The sequence below is a fragment of the Ochotona princeps genome, chromosome 9 (genome assembly GCF_030435755.1).
Source record: "Ochotona princeps isolate mOchPri1 chromosome 9, mOchPri1.hap1, whole genome shotgun sequence".
Lineage (NCBI taxonomy): Eukaryota > Metazoa > Chordata > Mammalia > Lagomorpha > Ochotonidae > Ochotona > Ochotona princeps.
This window is the reverse complement of record NC_080840.1, coordinates 32787983-32804549: the sequence shown is the minus strand read 5'-3', so window position 1 is coordinate 32804549 and position 16567 is coordinate 32787983. Positions and strand designations below refer to the sequence as shown.

The 16567-nt window shown below is 43.8% G+C and overlaps 1 protein-coding gene across 1 annotated transcript; it reads right to left on the bottom strand.

Moving 5' to 3' along the window:
* Window positions 1-7904: 7904 nt before the first annotated feature.
* On the bottom strand, window positions 7905-16517 carry LOC101523181 (cytochrome c oxidase subunit 6C). Its single transcript, XM_058668585.1, has 4 exons — window positions 16374-16517; window positions 15398-15525; window positions 13311-13438; window positions 7905-8024 (listed from the first exon to the last, which is right to left on the bottom strand). Exons 2-3 carry the CDS (start codon window positions 15509-15511, stop codon window positions 13325-13327), a joined length of 228 nt encoding a protein of 75 aa, XP_058524568.1. The 5' UTR covers window positions 15512-15525; window positions 16374-16517; the 3' UTR covers window positions 7905-8024; window positions 13311-13324.
* Between the last annotated feature and the right edge of the window lie 50 nt (window positions 16518-16567).

Here is a 16567-nt window from a genome sequence, read left to right as displayed (position 1 = left end):
ACTCCAGTGTGAGTGTCGACAGACACCAGTCCACAGGTCATTCTGCTGGACGGACTTGGTAAGACACCAAATATTCCCACTCTCTAAGGATGGACTTGGCTCAAATACCCAGGTCACCAGAAGTCTTAAAATCAAAGTATGCTCTATTACACCCACACGTGGGGCTATAACCTGGTGAAATGCCAAGAAAATATCCACTGATCTTTAGCTTAACCCTCACATGTTGTTGGGCCTAAGAAGTCATTACGTAACTTACTGAAACAGATTGTTGAAGAGATCATTGAGGTCAAGTACACATGACACTGACTCATATAGGGACGTAACAGTTTATCAGCTTTCAGACTATTTTTAAAAATGTAAATATGTATTTTTATCTTTTATGGTAATTTTGCATACTGCTTCTAAGAACTGTTATAGAAAGAATATTTAAAATAAAAAGTGTCCTTGCGTTATCAGAGGTTTTTAAAAATGCAATCTCATTGATACCTCAATTTAATACAGGTTACATAAGAGAATTTAACATATGAGCTGGGAGCAGAGCAAGACAGCAGCTGAATGAGACACTAGCAATAATCCCTCCACAAGCAGCAGGAGTTCCTCGCGCCCTGACGAAGAGTTAACCAGCCTGCAGGAGACCACAGTGCCTGGTGTCAGCACAGCAGGACACGGGAAGAGGGGAGGAACAAGCTGCCTAAGCCCTCTCCCAGCTCCAAGGGCACAGCAGACAGAGAAACACCTCACCTGAGGGGAGAACAGATTAAATCCAGACTCTGACTTGAAACCTCATACCAGACCTGCTCAGTGAAACCTAGAGCCAGACAGACCCCTATAGCCTCTCTCCCCTCTCTAGCCAGGTAGCCAAGTGACACTTCTACCACGTGTACCAACTTCCAGTGGACAGGGGGCCAGGACTCCACTGCTAGGAAGGAAAGTGAGAAGGGCAGCTCAGTTCCAGGCCTTCCAGGTGAAGGCCAGTGACTGGCAAAGCCCACAGGCCTCCGCCCCAGCCAGTGCTGAGATGCAGTCTATGGACTCTGCCCAGCATCAGGCGGAGACATGTGCCATGGCAGGGCAAACCAACACTGAACCAAAAAGGATTTTCAAAATAAAAGGCATTTCTGAGTCATTACTGGTCAATGACAAATGAATGTAAGTGGATTAAATCCCCCAATGCTACCCAGACTGACTGCAGGAAAAAGACACAGTCAAATCCCATGCAAATGAAAACCAAACAAGGAACAGTAGCTAAGACAAACTTCAAGGCAGTTAACTATGAAAACAGGATCACTATATAAGGATCAATTCATCAAGATATATAAGTTAATAAATAAATGTATATGCACCTAATGGTGAGTGTGTGATTCTGTAAACCAAAGGGGGAAGAGGTCTAATAAACCACAGGAGACCAACACCTCATTCTGACCCAGGCTTATAAACCCAAACAAAAAGCAACATCACAGAAACATCCGTTAACTACGCACTACTCAAATAGACCTTACCAGACATTAAACAGCACACTGCACATTCCAGAGGACAGATCATATATACGGACCAAGAAACAAAAAAACCCTCAAAACCCGTGGGAAGCCTACCTTGATCTCTTTATACCAAATGGTATAAAAGAAAAACAAGAAATTATGGAAATTTTAGTAACATGAAACAAATTCATGGAGACTAAACCTACTTCTGAGTAAACAATGGGACACTATAGAGAAAAAAAAATGGGTATTTAAAAATTCCTTATAACAAAAATGGAAAAACAATATACCAAAACAGATAGGAAAATCAACAACAGTAGTAAGAGTCTACAGCAATAAGCACTTACATTCAATGAAGAATCCTACAATACACCTGAAGAACCCACACTCAAAGATGAGAGCAGAAACAACTGAACACCTGGAATATAAAGGATCAATGAACAATGAAATGGTGGGTTCATGGGTTTTTTGGGGGGTGGGGACCTTCAGACAAACCAACAACAAGCCATTTTAGTCAATACCACAGATATACAAAAGATTAATGGATATGTGTACTCATTAAAGTCTCCAATTAATAAAACCTAGAAGAAATGGACACAACTCCCCAAAATTAAAGCATGAAGAAGTCTAAACAATGACATAAAAATCTCCCAACAAAGAACAAGCTAAGAAGTAGACAGCATCACTGCTGAACTCTGTTCAAGCTTGAAGATGGTTATTACTACTTTAAAACTATCCCAAAACATTGAAAGGGAAGGAATCCTCCTAAATTCAACCTGTAAGGTCATTACCCTTGACTGCAAAACAAGGGACACAAGAGAAAAACTACGTAACAATTCCCCTAGGAACAGCAATACAAAAATTCTCAACAATATTAACAAATTCCCCAGCACATTAAAAAGATCTGTTACTATGATAAAGTGGGTTTATCTCAGGGAGCCAAAGCTGGCTCAATATACACAAATCAGAAATTATAATGTATCACAGAATAAAGAATGAACATCGGGATGGGGTATGGGGTAGCATATTGGTATAGCCTATACCTATGGCAACCCTGCTGCTACAGCTCCAGCTCCCTACTAATGATCTGGGAAAGCAAATGAAGATGCCCCGGTATCCACAGCATGCCTAAATGGAGTTCCAGGGTCCAGGCTTCGGCCTGGCCCAGCCATTCGGGAAGAGAACTAGCAGATGGAAGATCTCTGTCTGCCCCTCCTTCTCTCCATAAATCTTTCAAGCATGTAAATTAAAACAAACAAAAAACATGACATGACTAACAGAGCCTAGAACAAGAGGTGGTTCAGCTGCAGGCCCTTTGCAGCAGAAAGGTGCCCTAACCTCACAGTAGAAGCTAACAGCCTACAGCCTTCGTCAGCATTCTTGGGTTCTACACCCAGCTCTGGCTGAACTCCAGGATTCTGCCCCTTCTGTGGGAGACCTAGAAATGATTTCCTACTTTCAGCCCACCTATAGCTGTTACAGGTGTTTTTGAAAAGAACCAGTGGATGAGAGCAACCAAATTAAAAAACAAATTAATGAGCTTACAACATTTGAGAACATGAACTATCCACTCATGATAAGAAAAAAGTTACACAAAGAACAGACATCAACATAATAAAGGCCATGCAAATCCACAGCCAGCATCACCCTGAAAGCAGAAGATAATTGTGTTTCCAAGATCTGGAATCTGAATGATAACCACTCTCACAGCTTGTATCCAAAGCAGCATGAAAAATTTTAGCCAGTGCAATTAGGCAAAATAAACGTCAAATAAGGCAGAAAGTCAAATTTCCTGCAGATGACTTTTTAAACTGAAAACCAGAAGACTTCACCAAGTCTTTAAAAACTGACAAATTCAGTAAAGCTGCAGAATACAAAAAGAAACATGAAAATCAGCATTTTTACCAGTAACAATTCTGCTAAAAAGTATGAAAGCAATATTATTCATAGTAACTCTCCCCCCAAAAACATGGTATAAATATGGAAAACTACAAAAATTAGGATATAAACGAAGGAAATTGAAAATACAAAAAATATGAGAAGACCTCCCATGATCATAAATTAAAAGAATAAACATTATACTGCACAGAGGGGTTAAGCTGTTGCCTGTATTGCTGGCATTCCGTATCAGTGCAGGTTAGGAGTCCCAGCTGTTCCACTTCTAATCCAGTTCCCTGCTAATGCACCAGGGAAGAAGAAGAAAATGGCCCATGTGCCTGGGGCCCTGTACCCACATGGAGACCTGGAAGAAGCTCCGGGCTTCAGCCTGGCCCAGCCCTACCTGTTGTGGCCATTTGGGGACATTAACCAGTGGATGGAAAACACCTCTCTGCTTCTGTGCAACTCTTTCAAGTAAATAAATCTTTGAAAGACAATAAAATGTACTCACTAGCCAAAGCAATTTATAGGTTCCATTCAATCTCCATCAAAATACCAATTAAATGCTCTACAGACTTAGACAAATCATTCTAATAGCCATATGGACGTTCCAAAGACAGTGAACAGTCAAAGCAATCACGAGCAAAAGCAGCAATTTGGAAACATCATGGTATCTTTTTTTTTTTTTTTAAGATTTATTTTTATTGCAAAGTCAGATAAACAGAGAGGAAGATCTTCCATCTGATGAGTCACTCCCCAAGGGACTGCAACAGACGGTGCTGAGCCGATCCGAGCCAGGAGTCAGGAACTTCCTCCAGGTCTCTCACGTGGGTGCAGGATCCCAAGGCTTTGGACTGTTCTTGACTGCTTTCCCAGGCCACAAGCAGGGAGCTGGATGGGAAGTGGGGCTGCCGGGATTAGAACCGGTGCCCATATTGGATCCTGGTGCTTTCAGGGCGAGGATTTTAGCCACTAGGCCACTGTGCCGGGCCCTCATCATGGTATCTTATTTGAAAACATACTACAGAGCTGTAGGCACCAAAGCTGAAGTACCAAAGTATGGTACTTCCCTAAATGCCCACATGTAGAAGATAGAACAGGATAGATTTCAGAAATGAATTCACACACAGCAAAGTGATTCACCAAAGTGCCAAAACCATACAGTGAAGAAAAGTCTCATCAACAATGCACTGAGAAAACCTGCTATCCATATGCCTAAAGAAATGTGAACCTTCCCTCTCATCTTTCACTCAGTACAAAATTCTATTCAAAATGGACCCAAGACCTAACTGCTGGCACACTGGCTCAATTGGCCGACCCTCTACCTACAAATGCCAGCATCTCATATGGATACCGATTCCTGTACTTCCTGTACTGGCTGCTCCACTTCCCATTCAACTCCCTGCTTGTGGCCTGGAAGTGCAGAGGATGGGATGGCCCAAAGCCTTGCAACCCTGCACCCACATGGGAGACTTAAAAGAGGGGCATGGCTCCTGGTTGCACATCAGTTTAGCTCCAGCCATTGCAGCCATTTGGAGCGTGAACCAGCAAATGGAAGATCTCTCCCTTGTCTCTGCTCATCTCTGTATATCTGCCTTTCCAGTAACAATTTTAAAAATCCGTACTATGAAACTACTAAAAAAAGTGTAAGGAAAACACTTCAAGACACTGGTCCACCCAGTGAACTTTTTTTATTACCCATCAAAAATACAATATAATCCCAAGGAACATGGGATTATAGCAAACGAAAAAGTTTCTACACAGTAGAGCAAGCCATCCACAGTAAGGAGATTACCCAGAGAAAATGGCTGCAAACTTTCAACTGAGAAAGGATTCATGTCCAGGATATATTTAACAGAACTCAGGAACAACCAAAAAATTTTAAGAAATGGGCCAAGAAACTGAATAGGTGCCTCTCAAAAGAAATACAAATTGTGAATAAATATATGAGAAGATGCTTAACATCACATAAATGCAAATCAAAACCATAATGTAACATTACCTCATGCTAGTTAGAATGGCTATTATCAAAGACAGAAACACAGAGGGATGCTGAATAATGGACCTCCAAATACAGAAGTATTAAGAGCTTGTGTTCCACAAAACAGAGTAATTAAGAGTTTCCAACCATGCAGTACAAATGTGTAAGGTCCTGGGAGAGGCACTGGTGAGCAGCACGAGGAGTCAGGACACACACAGGCTGCCTGCTCTGATCAGTTTACACCGTGTCCATGTGCTAGTTCGTACCCTTAAAAATGGGTACATATTTGCATGTTGGGCCAAAATTTTTCAGCTAAAATGCTGTACGTTAATGGTAAGACCAATACTGAAGGTGGAAAACATGTGAAGAGGAAGGAATTCTTACAGATGGCTGGTGGGAATGCAAATTAGCTCGTTTATACAAAACAGCTCAGAAATTTCTCTAAGAACTAAAAGTAGAGCTACCACATGACTCAGCTACACCAATTCCGCATATATCACCAAAGGAAATGGAATCAGTACAAGACACCTGTACTCCCATATTCACTGCAGCACCCTCACAGAGAGCCAAGATACGAACCAACCTGGTGTGCATCAATGCATGAATAAACAAAATATTGTGTATATACACACATTATTCAGTTATAGAAAAGAATGAAATACTAACAGCTACACTGAGAGAGACACAACTTGGCATCAGTATGTTAACTGAGAAAAGCTAGACACAAACTACCACACCATTCTCTCAAACACAGAAGCTTAAAAAAATCCACCCAGGCAAGGCTCAGTAGCCTAGTAGCTAACATCCTCGTCTTGCATGCACCAGGCTCCCATATGGGCACTGATTCGTGTCCCAACTGCTCCACTTCCCTTCCAACTCCCTCCTTGTGGCCTGGGAAAGCAGTCAAGGACGGTCCAAAGCCTTGAGACCCTGAACCCGTAGAGCAGACCTGGAAGAAGCTGCTGGCTCCTGACTCGGATTGGCTCAGCTCCAGCCATTGTGGCCACTTAGGAAGTGAAACAGCAGACAGAAGATCCTTCTGTCTCCTCTCTATATATCTGACTCCAATAAAAAGTAAATAAATCTTAAAAATAAAAAAAACCACCTGTACTTAGAACAGTGAATGCTAGAGAGAAGACAACTAATGAGTAACAAAACAGAAGTATGAGTTCTAGTATTCATAGAGGACTACAGTTCATGAAAATGTACTACATATATTACATATGACACACAGAACTAGAAGAAAGAGGCTGATAAGCTCCAAACAGCAAACAAACAAAAACCAAAAAACGATTAAATCCCTGATTTATAAGTTTACTCCAAATACAAGTCTTAAAATAGGGCACTGTACCCAATTAAACGTACAATATATTAACCAAGAATGTGTTGGTTTTAACATCAGCAAGAGTAAGAGTTTTCATGCCATTAAAGTGATGGTCAGTGATTAAACTAGCTTTTCATAAAATTAACTTCAAAAGATCTACTTTTAGTATAAGCAGAAACAGGGCAAGGTCCTAGGATCCCCACTGAAGTCAGCACACCTCATCACGAGCAGACCTTAGTTCTACTAACAGAACTCAACGGAGTATTTTTCTGCATTCTATAATCATGTTGTAAGCTCTTCAGTAAAGCACTACTGAGTAAGGATTCGTCATTTCAAACACTTACTTCATCTGTCTGGTGGTAGCAGGACTATCAGATAACAGCAACAAAGCCAATGGAAGATTTTATTTTATTGGATGGGCTAAGATTTATTTGTCTGAAAGGCATAGTGACAGAGAGGACAGACACAGAGAGCCCATTCTTTCATTTGCTGATTCTTACTCCAAATAGCCTTAACAGCTGGAGGTGGGCAGAGCTGTAGCCAGAAGCCCACATCTTCCTCTGGGTCTCACACAGGTTCCAACAATCCAAGCACTTGAGACTCCTCTTCCTACTTGCCCAGGGACATTAGTAAATAGGTGTACTGGAAACAGAGCAAGCCGGATTCAAACTAGCACTCCAATGTAAGACACCAGCATTGCAAGCAGTGGCCTAGCTTGCAACACCACAACACTGCTGTTGTTGCTATTTCTTTAAACCACTTCAATCCAGGGTCCAGAACTAAACTGCACCAAGGATTAGCTCAGTAAAGTGAACAAATTATTAGAGCATTGAAAGATGTATTGAGGGAAATGGCATTGTGGTTTAGCACACTGGGTCACCGCACAGAAGCCCAGCCACCGGTATGCTGTGCCGGTTTCTCCTGGCTGCTCCACTTCTGATCCAGCTCCCTGCTAGTGTACCTGGAAGAGCTGGGCCAACACCTTTGGACCCTGCACTCACCCAGGCTTCAGCCTGGCCCACTGAGGCCATTTGAGAAATGAACCAGCAGATAGAAGATCTTTCTTGATCTCTCCCTTTCTATAGTTCTGCCTTGCAGATAACTCTTTCCCCAAAACAAGTATTAAAAAGAAATGTTTACAACACACTAGAATCTGGTAGCTTTCACATCCTTCATGAACAGAATCCCAGCAATCGTGCTGCTTCTGAGCACCTGAAATATGAGCAGAATCATGATCAGAGACTTACTGTCCAGAGTATTTATTTATTTATCAACAGATTATTCCTTATTCCACGTTTAATGTTTCATAGTTCAGGAACACAGGTCAGTGACAAACTTCGAAAGAATTCAGTCCAAAGCAATGCTGTGGAGAGAAACAGAATGGCTTAAAGTTAACAAATGAAGTCAGGTTTGGTCTTCCCAATGAGCCCCACTAGTGCCCACTCACGTTCAGCTCAGGAGCAGCCTTGTTCTTTTTCCCCCAAGGTCCGTAACCATCCAAGCTAGTATCCTTTTTATTCTCATTCTTCAACAAATTCTGAATGCATTCCTTCCCCAGCACATCCCACTCCAGTCCCACTATTCTTTAAACAAAGGAAGCTCACTGTTCTGAATTCTGCCAGTCTCCACATCCAGGTTTCTTTTTCTTACTGGTTTATTTTTAAATACAACCAATGTTGTCTGAATAAATAAGATTAAGAAGCTAACAAATATATATAAGTCAGCCTAATAAAGCCTTCTAATTAGGAAATGAATGCTCACTATGGAAAACTTGGAAACAGTCAAAAGAAAATAGTAATGTGAAGATTATAACATAACCATTAATATTTTTCCTTTCATTACTAATGGATACAACATTCAATGGAATGAAAAAATCCTAAATTTCTTACACTGCCAAACACTGAAGTTCTATTTTCCTGTTATAAATACTTAGTGCATATATCTGCTTTAATTTCAGATATTTCCCTTAGATAAAATAACCTTTGTAATATTACAGAATCAAATCTTATATTGAAGATGTCACTTTATAATGTGAATTCCCCTTGGATCTTTCACAAAACTGCAGGCCTCCTCCCCAGCCAAAGATCTTGGCAAGATATTTCTATTTTTCACAGCAGTGCAGCTTAAATGATTTGGAAAGTGTCTGGGAAATGGAAAGCTCACATTCTTCAAAAGACAAACTATTTAGAGGCTTAAATCCAGGCTGAAGTGGCAGATAATCATCTTGAACTGTTCAAATTGCTACTCTGCTATTTGCCGGGATTGAATAAAATGATCCATGTACAGTAAGAGTCCAGAACATGGGGAGTCTCACCAGGCACTGAAACATGCCTTGAAGTAAACTTCAGCCCACTGCAGTCCTTTTCAGTCTCTAGAACCTGCATTTGTACCAGAAGGATCTTGCTGACAGGACAGAGGAATCTTAGGAAAGCTACCAAATCACTGATTTGCTTTCTAAGTCATTTCTGAAAGTGCAGTTAGAAGACAGCCAACAAATAGAAAGAGCATAACCTGTGAAGTAATTTCCAACAACAAAAAAAGTAACCTCATATATCAGTAAGATGGTGAATAGCACAGCTCCAAGACCACTGATCTCACATGGAAACACCAAAGAAACAACCTATGGACCAGGACAGTTCCTGATTCGCAGGAACTTTGGAAATCATTTAAGCTTCAGAATCAAATGAACACCCAACCAAAATACACCACATTCAAAAAGTTAAAAAATTTTGCAGTATTTTTTGCTTGTCCTTTCTTCACATCTCCTCAAACCAGTGTGGGCAGGAGTGTACCACCCAATTCCTGGCTTCTCCCCCAGGACAGGAAAGAACAGAGCTTGCTTACATTACAGCTTGGGGGAGGCTGCCTAAGTCACTGGTTCCCATCTTGTCCAACTCGCCCTGTCGGGAACAATGGCACCATTTGAATGATCAGGTTAGAAGCTACAGGATGCACCAAGTTGATGCAACAACATGAGCGCTGTAGGGTCACAGCGACTCACAGGTATCTGCAGGACATGACAGGTAGGGGCAAGCACTAGAGTACAGTGGGTAAAGTGGTGCATTCCATTTAGGTGTCCGTTTCTGTCGTAGTTGCTCCACTTCCCAATCTAGCTCCCTGCCAATGACCTGGGAAAGCAGTGGACAATTGGCTCAAGTCCTCAGGCCCCTGCACCTATGGTGGCAGGCCAAGAAGCAGCTCCTGGTTAAAAAAAAAAAAAACAAACACAGCTATGGCTACTGCAGCCATTTGGCATTTGGAACTGAATTAGCAAATTGAAGACCTGTCTCCTTAGCCCCTAAACTTTCCCTGTAACTGCCTTTCAAAAAAATAAATATATAAAAGGGAAAGATAGATAGATCATGGGCTGAGGAAAATAATAGCACTAAAGCTCCAGAAGGAAGCAAGGGTGAAATTCTTAGCAAAGAAAGCAGCTGTACGAAAGGAAACTTCAGGCAGTTCCTGAAACAATGGTTTTAAACGATTGGTTTAGCAGCACATTTAGCCTAGCAGTTAAGATGGTGCACTTCATGCCAATCACGCCAAGAGCGCTTGGATCCCAGCCCTCACTCTGCCTCCTGACTCCAGCTTCCTGGCAATGCAGACCCAAAGGCAGCAGTGAGGGCTCAAGGCCGTAGGTTCTTTGTGGGATCCTGGCCTGCATTTCTGGTTCTGGACCCACCCCTGCCCCAGAAGCCAGACATTTACAGAGTGAACCAGCAGAGAGGGGGTACAGCTCTCAAACATTTTGTTTTCAAAGATGTATGTATTTGAAAGACAAAGTGAGAGAAGAGACAGACCTTCCATCTGCAGTTTCACTTGCAAAGTGACTGCAATGGTCAAGGATGAGCCAAGCCAAAGCCAAGTGCTTCATCTGGGTCCCCCATGTGGGTGGAGTGGACCCAGCACTTGGCCTATTTTGTGCTGCTCTTCCCAGGTCATTAGCCGGAAGCCAGATGGGGAGATAGAGCTGCCAGGACAAACGACTTGCTGGCACAACAGGTGTTAGCACACTTTCTGTGCCATACTGCTAGTCCCTAAAAAGCATTCTCTGAAAAACGGAAGTTTATTTTCATGCAAGATTTTTTTTTTAATCCATACATAAAAGGAACTGTCATGAAAATGTATAGTATGACAAAACTATACAAGCATTTCAAAAAGCTTTTGCACCAAAATAAACACCTTTGAACTTTTTGAAGTACCTTCATCTACAGTCAAAGTGGAACAAACGCCTGGTTGCACCAGTCCAGGAGATACACTCCCCAAAAGCCTGTGCGAAGACCCCAAGTCTTTGTGTCAGACTGCTCAAGGAAGAGTCCCCCAGCACCAGGTAAAATGGCAGCTTTACTCAAACCACATTTCAAAGAATCACAAGATATACAAATAAAACAAATACAGCTTATTCAAAGGGAAAAACCTCCTAAATCCTAAGAAATGTGGTCTCTGACTTAATCCTCAACATTCTGAAATTCATACAAGATAGGAAAAATCACTCATGGGTTTCTAAACTTTTTAATTACAAAAATCAATGTAATTTTTCTCTAACTTTTTTGAAATATCTTTAGGATTTTTTTTAGGAGAAAAATTATAGCCTTTTTTACATGACATGCACCTTCAGAAATGAGAAAATAGGGACACTCTTTTTTTAAACTAGCAAACTAAAACATGATTATTTAAAAGGCAGAGTTATAGAAAGGTAGGGAGACAGAGATGGGAGGGGTGGATGGAAAGGGGGAGAAGAGGTGAGAGGGAAAGAGCATCTTCCCCTGGCTGGTTCACTCCCCAAATGGCCACCCAGGCCTTCCACATGGGAAGCGAGGCAGCTAGGACATGAAGCAGAGCACACATGGAATACTGGCACTGCAAGCAGAGAATAAACCACAGCACCACAACACTGTCCCCAAAACTGTATTCTTAGGATCAGGAATGCACAAGTATATCTGGAAGAGTTACTTACTGGTAGTAAGTTAGTGGGAAATCAGTAAGGCCTGTTTGTTCGGATTCTTCTCTGCATCCCTTTATGAGCTTCTCATATTTAATGGGCTGGATAAGAAACTATCAACTGGCTCACCAGGCTAATCCTCCACCTGCCAGAGCTAGGAACCCATATGGGCACTGGTTCTTGTCTCCACTGCCCCACTTTCCTTCCAGCTCCCTGCTTGTGATCTAGGAAAACAGCTGAGGACGGCCCAAAGCCTTAGGACCCTGCAACAGCATGGGAAACCCAGAAGTAGCTCCTGGCTTCAGATGGCTCAGCTCTGGCCATTAAGGCCACTTGGGGAGTGAGCCAGCAAATGCAGGATCTTTCCACCTCTCCTCCTCTCTGCAAATCTGCCTTTCAAAAAAAAAATTAAAAGTCACTTGGTTGCCCATGTCTTTCTGCCTTTCAGAAAAAAGATCAAATCCCATGGACAACTGCACATAAACTGGATAACCCAGATAAAGTAGATAAAATGTAAAAACACCCATCTTACCAAGAAAAAACTCAGAAGATATGGATAATATGAACAAATCTATGACTATTAGGAAGATGAAACCGATCGCTTTCCAAACCAGAAAACTGCAGGACACCTGGTGAATTCTATCCAACATAAAAAGTACTAACACCAACTTTCTTCTTTCAAAAACGTCCCACCTGCATCCAATAAGGTCAGCATTATAGACAACCAAGTCACACAGCGTACAAGAAAACGTCAAGCCAGTAACACTGATGGACGCAAACAAAATCCTTCACGAGGGAGCAGGTGTTTGGTACAACGGTTAACTTGACAATTGGAATGCCTGCATGCCATGTCAGAATGCTTGGGTTCAAGTCTTGGCTTCCAATTCTAGCTTCCCACTAATGTACACTCTAGAAAACTGTCTATTTGCAGCTCTGTCCTTTAAGTATATGAAAAATAACCAGTAAAAGGGAAGGGGCAGGTATTGTTACAAAGCAAGTCACTACGTGGACACTCACATCTCATTTAGGAGTGCCTGGCTTTGAATCCCACTTCAGCTTCCATTCAAACTTACTACTGATACACCTGGGAGTTCTCGGGATCATGGGAAAGAGGATAATGGAATTCTCTGGCTCCTGACTTCTGCCTGGCCCAGGCACAGCTGTGGTGGGCATGTGGGGAATGAACCAGAAGGTCAGAGATCTGTTATCGTCTGTCACTCTGCCTTTCAAATAAATGTGAGAACACACAAAGTAGCAAGTTTTGTCCAAAATGTGGAGAAATTAGAACCTTTTGTGCAGTGTTAGCAAAATAAATCGCAAGCAATATAGAAGAATAAAAAATTCTCCTACTGCACTCTAGCATTCCATTTCTGAGCAGACATCTCAAAGATCTGAAAGCAAAGCCTTGAGGAGACATGTTCATTGCAGCACCATTCCCAACGTAAAAAGCCAAAAGCAAACAAGAGTCAGAGGCGAATGGCTAAACATACACACACACAGCACAGTATTATTCAGTCCCAAAAAGAAATGAAGTTCTGGAGTTGCTGTTTAATACTATAGATGATCAGTTCTGCAGAGAGCTCTGGAGGTTGGTTAATAACACTATGAAAGAACTTAAATTGGTTAAGATGGTAAATTAAATGCTAATTGCATTTTCCCAAGATTAAAAACATTTTTGGTAAAAGTTAACTTCAAAAACCCCATTACCTTTCCATTCCCAGTCACTTTGTGCTCTGGAAGATGCCAGCCCTCTTCATCTCTTCAAAATCCTTCATGGAGTCATAATTCCTGTAGAAATCTGCATATGCCTTCTTCCTCGGCTCAGCCACAGCAAACTAAAAACGCAACACAGCCTTTTAGGGTTTACCAGGTTACTGTAAATGCAGTAACTCGAGGTAATGACAGAATGCCTGTGCCCACCTTTTAGTTTGAACTCTACATTTCTGAAGACAGGATGGAAGTACAGTTTTAGATCTGTGCCTTGGCTAGGAAACTACTCTTTTCTTGGGTGTGTTTTGTGAGAGGAGGTATAGACTGGCAAACGCCAGAGAATGACACTCAAAAACTTCAAAATGTATCAGGGAGAAATTCACTCCACCTTCTATCAAAGCCTAAACATAACCTCTATAAGGCCATGCTAAAATATCCTAATCCAATTTACAACACAACACAAATAGTAAAAAAGTCAGAAGCTGAATGGGTAATTATCTGCCTGTAAAAGCAACAGCAATCTACCTGCCAATTAGAGTTCGAGGTAAATCAGTACAAGAGTGTACATGCGCCCAAACTGGACACTAACTTGCTTTATTAACTCATGATGGCTACTGATCATTTTCAGAAAAAAACAAAAAACCCCTGAATTTGCTAAGTCTGTAGCATCATTAAGGAAAAAATGGAAATATTATACTCATTTTGTGTTACTCTGAGGATCCTGAAGAAGGGTGGGTGGAAAAAGAATAAAGACTCCAGAAAGCAGCAGCAACCTGAAATGACTTGATCAAGATATAGGAAGGGGACTGATGTTACAGCCTAGTAGGTTAAACCACTACTACAGTCCCAGATGCTTCATTTCCAATCTAGCCCCCTGCTAATGCACCCGAGGAAGCAGAAGATGGTCCAAGTACTTGGACCTGGACGGAGCTTCTGGCTCCTGGCTTCAACCCGGCTCAGCTCTAAACCAGCAGGTGTGGGTCTCACCCTCTCTACCCCTCCCAGTAAGTCTAGCTTTCCAATTAACTAGAGAGCAGGTGGCTCAAACAGGATTTAATCCCAAATCTGTTACGTGAAACAAGACACTGCTTAAGGCACTCCCCCTTATGAATTATAACCCAAATTACCAATCTCATCCCACATATGAAAACCACTAAAGAGGGCTGGTGTTGTGGCCTAACAGGTCAAACTGCTACGTGGAATAGCCAAACCCCAAAGGGAGTTCCAGGATTCAGGACAGCCTCTCCTGCCAGTGGGTCTGGCAGACAGCAAGTAACAGCCCTAGTACCTGGTTAGTCTCAACCACAGGAAGACCCTGACTGCAGTTTCTGGAACCTGGCTCCAGCCTGCCCTCACCCTCTCCGTGTAACTCTGCCTTTCAAATCAGTAACTTTTAACAAAATAAAGAACTAAAGAACAACAACAAAAAAAGTGTCAAATAGGTTGTTATATAGCAGCAAAAGCAGAGCCCAAACTCCCTTATGGGCTAAATAAAGACAGCATGGTGAACTTAAACACTCTTCTACAGAAGAGTCATACATATTATAAACAAAGGCACAGCATTTAAATCCACAGAAGGCACAACACTGAGGTGTAACTGACATTTCTTCAAAGTGCCAAACAGAACTATTGCCTTCTCCCCTCTTCTCTTTGGAAGCAGTCTAGCCCCTTTAGTGTCTTAACCTCGAGCACCCCAGAATGTAAGTATACAACAGGTCTTCAGAGGTTAGCTGATTATAAAATGAGGCTGCTGCTGTTTTCAGTCCTAATCCAGTAAGGTCTGTGTTGCTTGAGAGAACTCGGTCACTGACAAACCCAGAGGCTCCTGTAAAGATATGCAGACGAAGGACTGGGAAGACATCACACCTGCCCAGGGGGAATGACTGTCTCCCGAGCACACACACAGCTTCATTTAAACCTGGAGCCAGGACCACCCGGGGCCTACGAGGCAGTTATGGGAGGGTCAGAGCACAGCACACTTTAGTGCACTCCTACTCAGAAGGAAAAAGACAAAAAGAACATTTTTTTTAAGCTTAAAATACCGACCCCTTGTGACAAGAAGAACCCAGAACAGAAAGCCGTACCTTATACAGAGCCGCGGCGCTCAGGGCCGCTACAAAGGCTCCGACGATGTGAACTCGCAGGCGACGGGCTAGCAGGCCCCGCATCTGAGGCTTCGCCAAAGCACTGGGCGCCATGGTGGTGGACTGTCCTTCATAGTGAAGAGAGAAAACCTTAGCACCTGGATGAGGCATCCGAGCATCTCCGAGGGCGTCTCGGGACCACAGCGCTTGGTGCCTCCTCTCACGAAGGCGGGGGCTGGCCCAAGGCTTAGGTCCCCCTTGACCACTCCAAGGCAAAGCGACACAGCACACCTGTCGCAGAAAAGCAGTAACGACCGAGCCTCTCTCCCAGCTACAGGAAAGATGCGCAGCGGCGCTAGGCTGCGATGGACAGGTGCAAAACCTGATCGCCTTCTCTCAAACTCGCTACCGATTCGTTCAACCGTCGCGGCAGCCCCGAGAGCTAGCCGGTCACTCAGCAGCTGCCTGCGAGGCCCTCGCCGCCCTAACTGCTCCTCCGCCCGGCCTCTCCCAGGGAGGCAGGCTTAGAGCGGAGGCGGACGGGAGGGCGAAAGGACAGTGCAGAAACCCAGGCCCTCCGTCCAGCTTTCCAGCCCTAGCCCCAAAGCTGCACCCAGCGAGCTGCCCCCTTCCCCCACTTCGGGGCCAAACACTGGGGACGCGCAACTCCGATGACCTAACCAAGGTCACGGCCGCTGCGGCGGGAACTGGGCTCCAACCGGCCACTCGGAGTCCGCCGCTTCCTCGCGGTCCCCTGCGCCCCGTCCGCCTTCGGCGGGGTCGCCTCCCGGCCCACCAGGCCCGCCGTCCTCCGGGGGTCGCCCCGGGCGGACAGCGGAGGTCGAAGCGGGCGAGGGGTCCGAGGCCTCACCGCCGCAGCTGGGCTGCCGACTCCCGACTCGGCCCCGAGGCGGAGAGAACGGGAGACGACACCAGCGAGGACCGAAAGGGGCCGGACGGCGACCGAGAGAGGGACCCACCTCAGCACCAACGTCCTTCCCGGTCGCCAGAGCAATGGACGGCGCACCGGCGGGGCGCAGGCGCGCAAGCGGCGTGCGCGCGCGAGGATCCGGCGACGGCAGCCGAAGGAGTCCAAACCTCGCGCGCTTCCTGTCGTTCTGGAGCGAGGCGTTTCAGTCAGCTGTGTGATCTTGGATATAGAGCTGACCT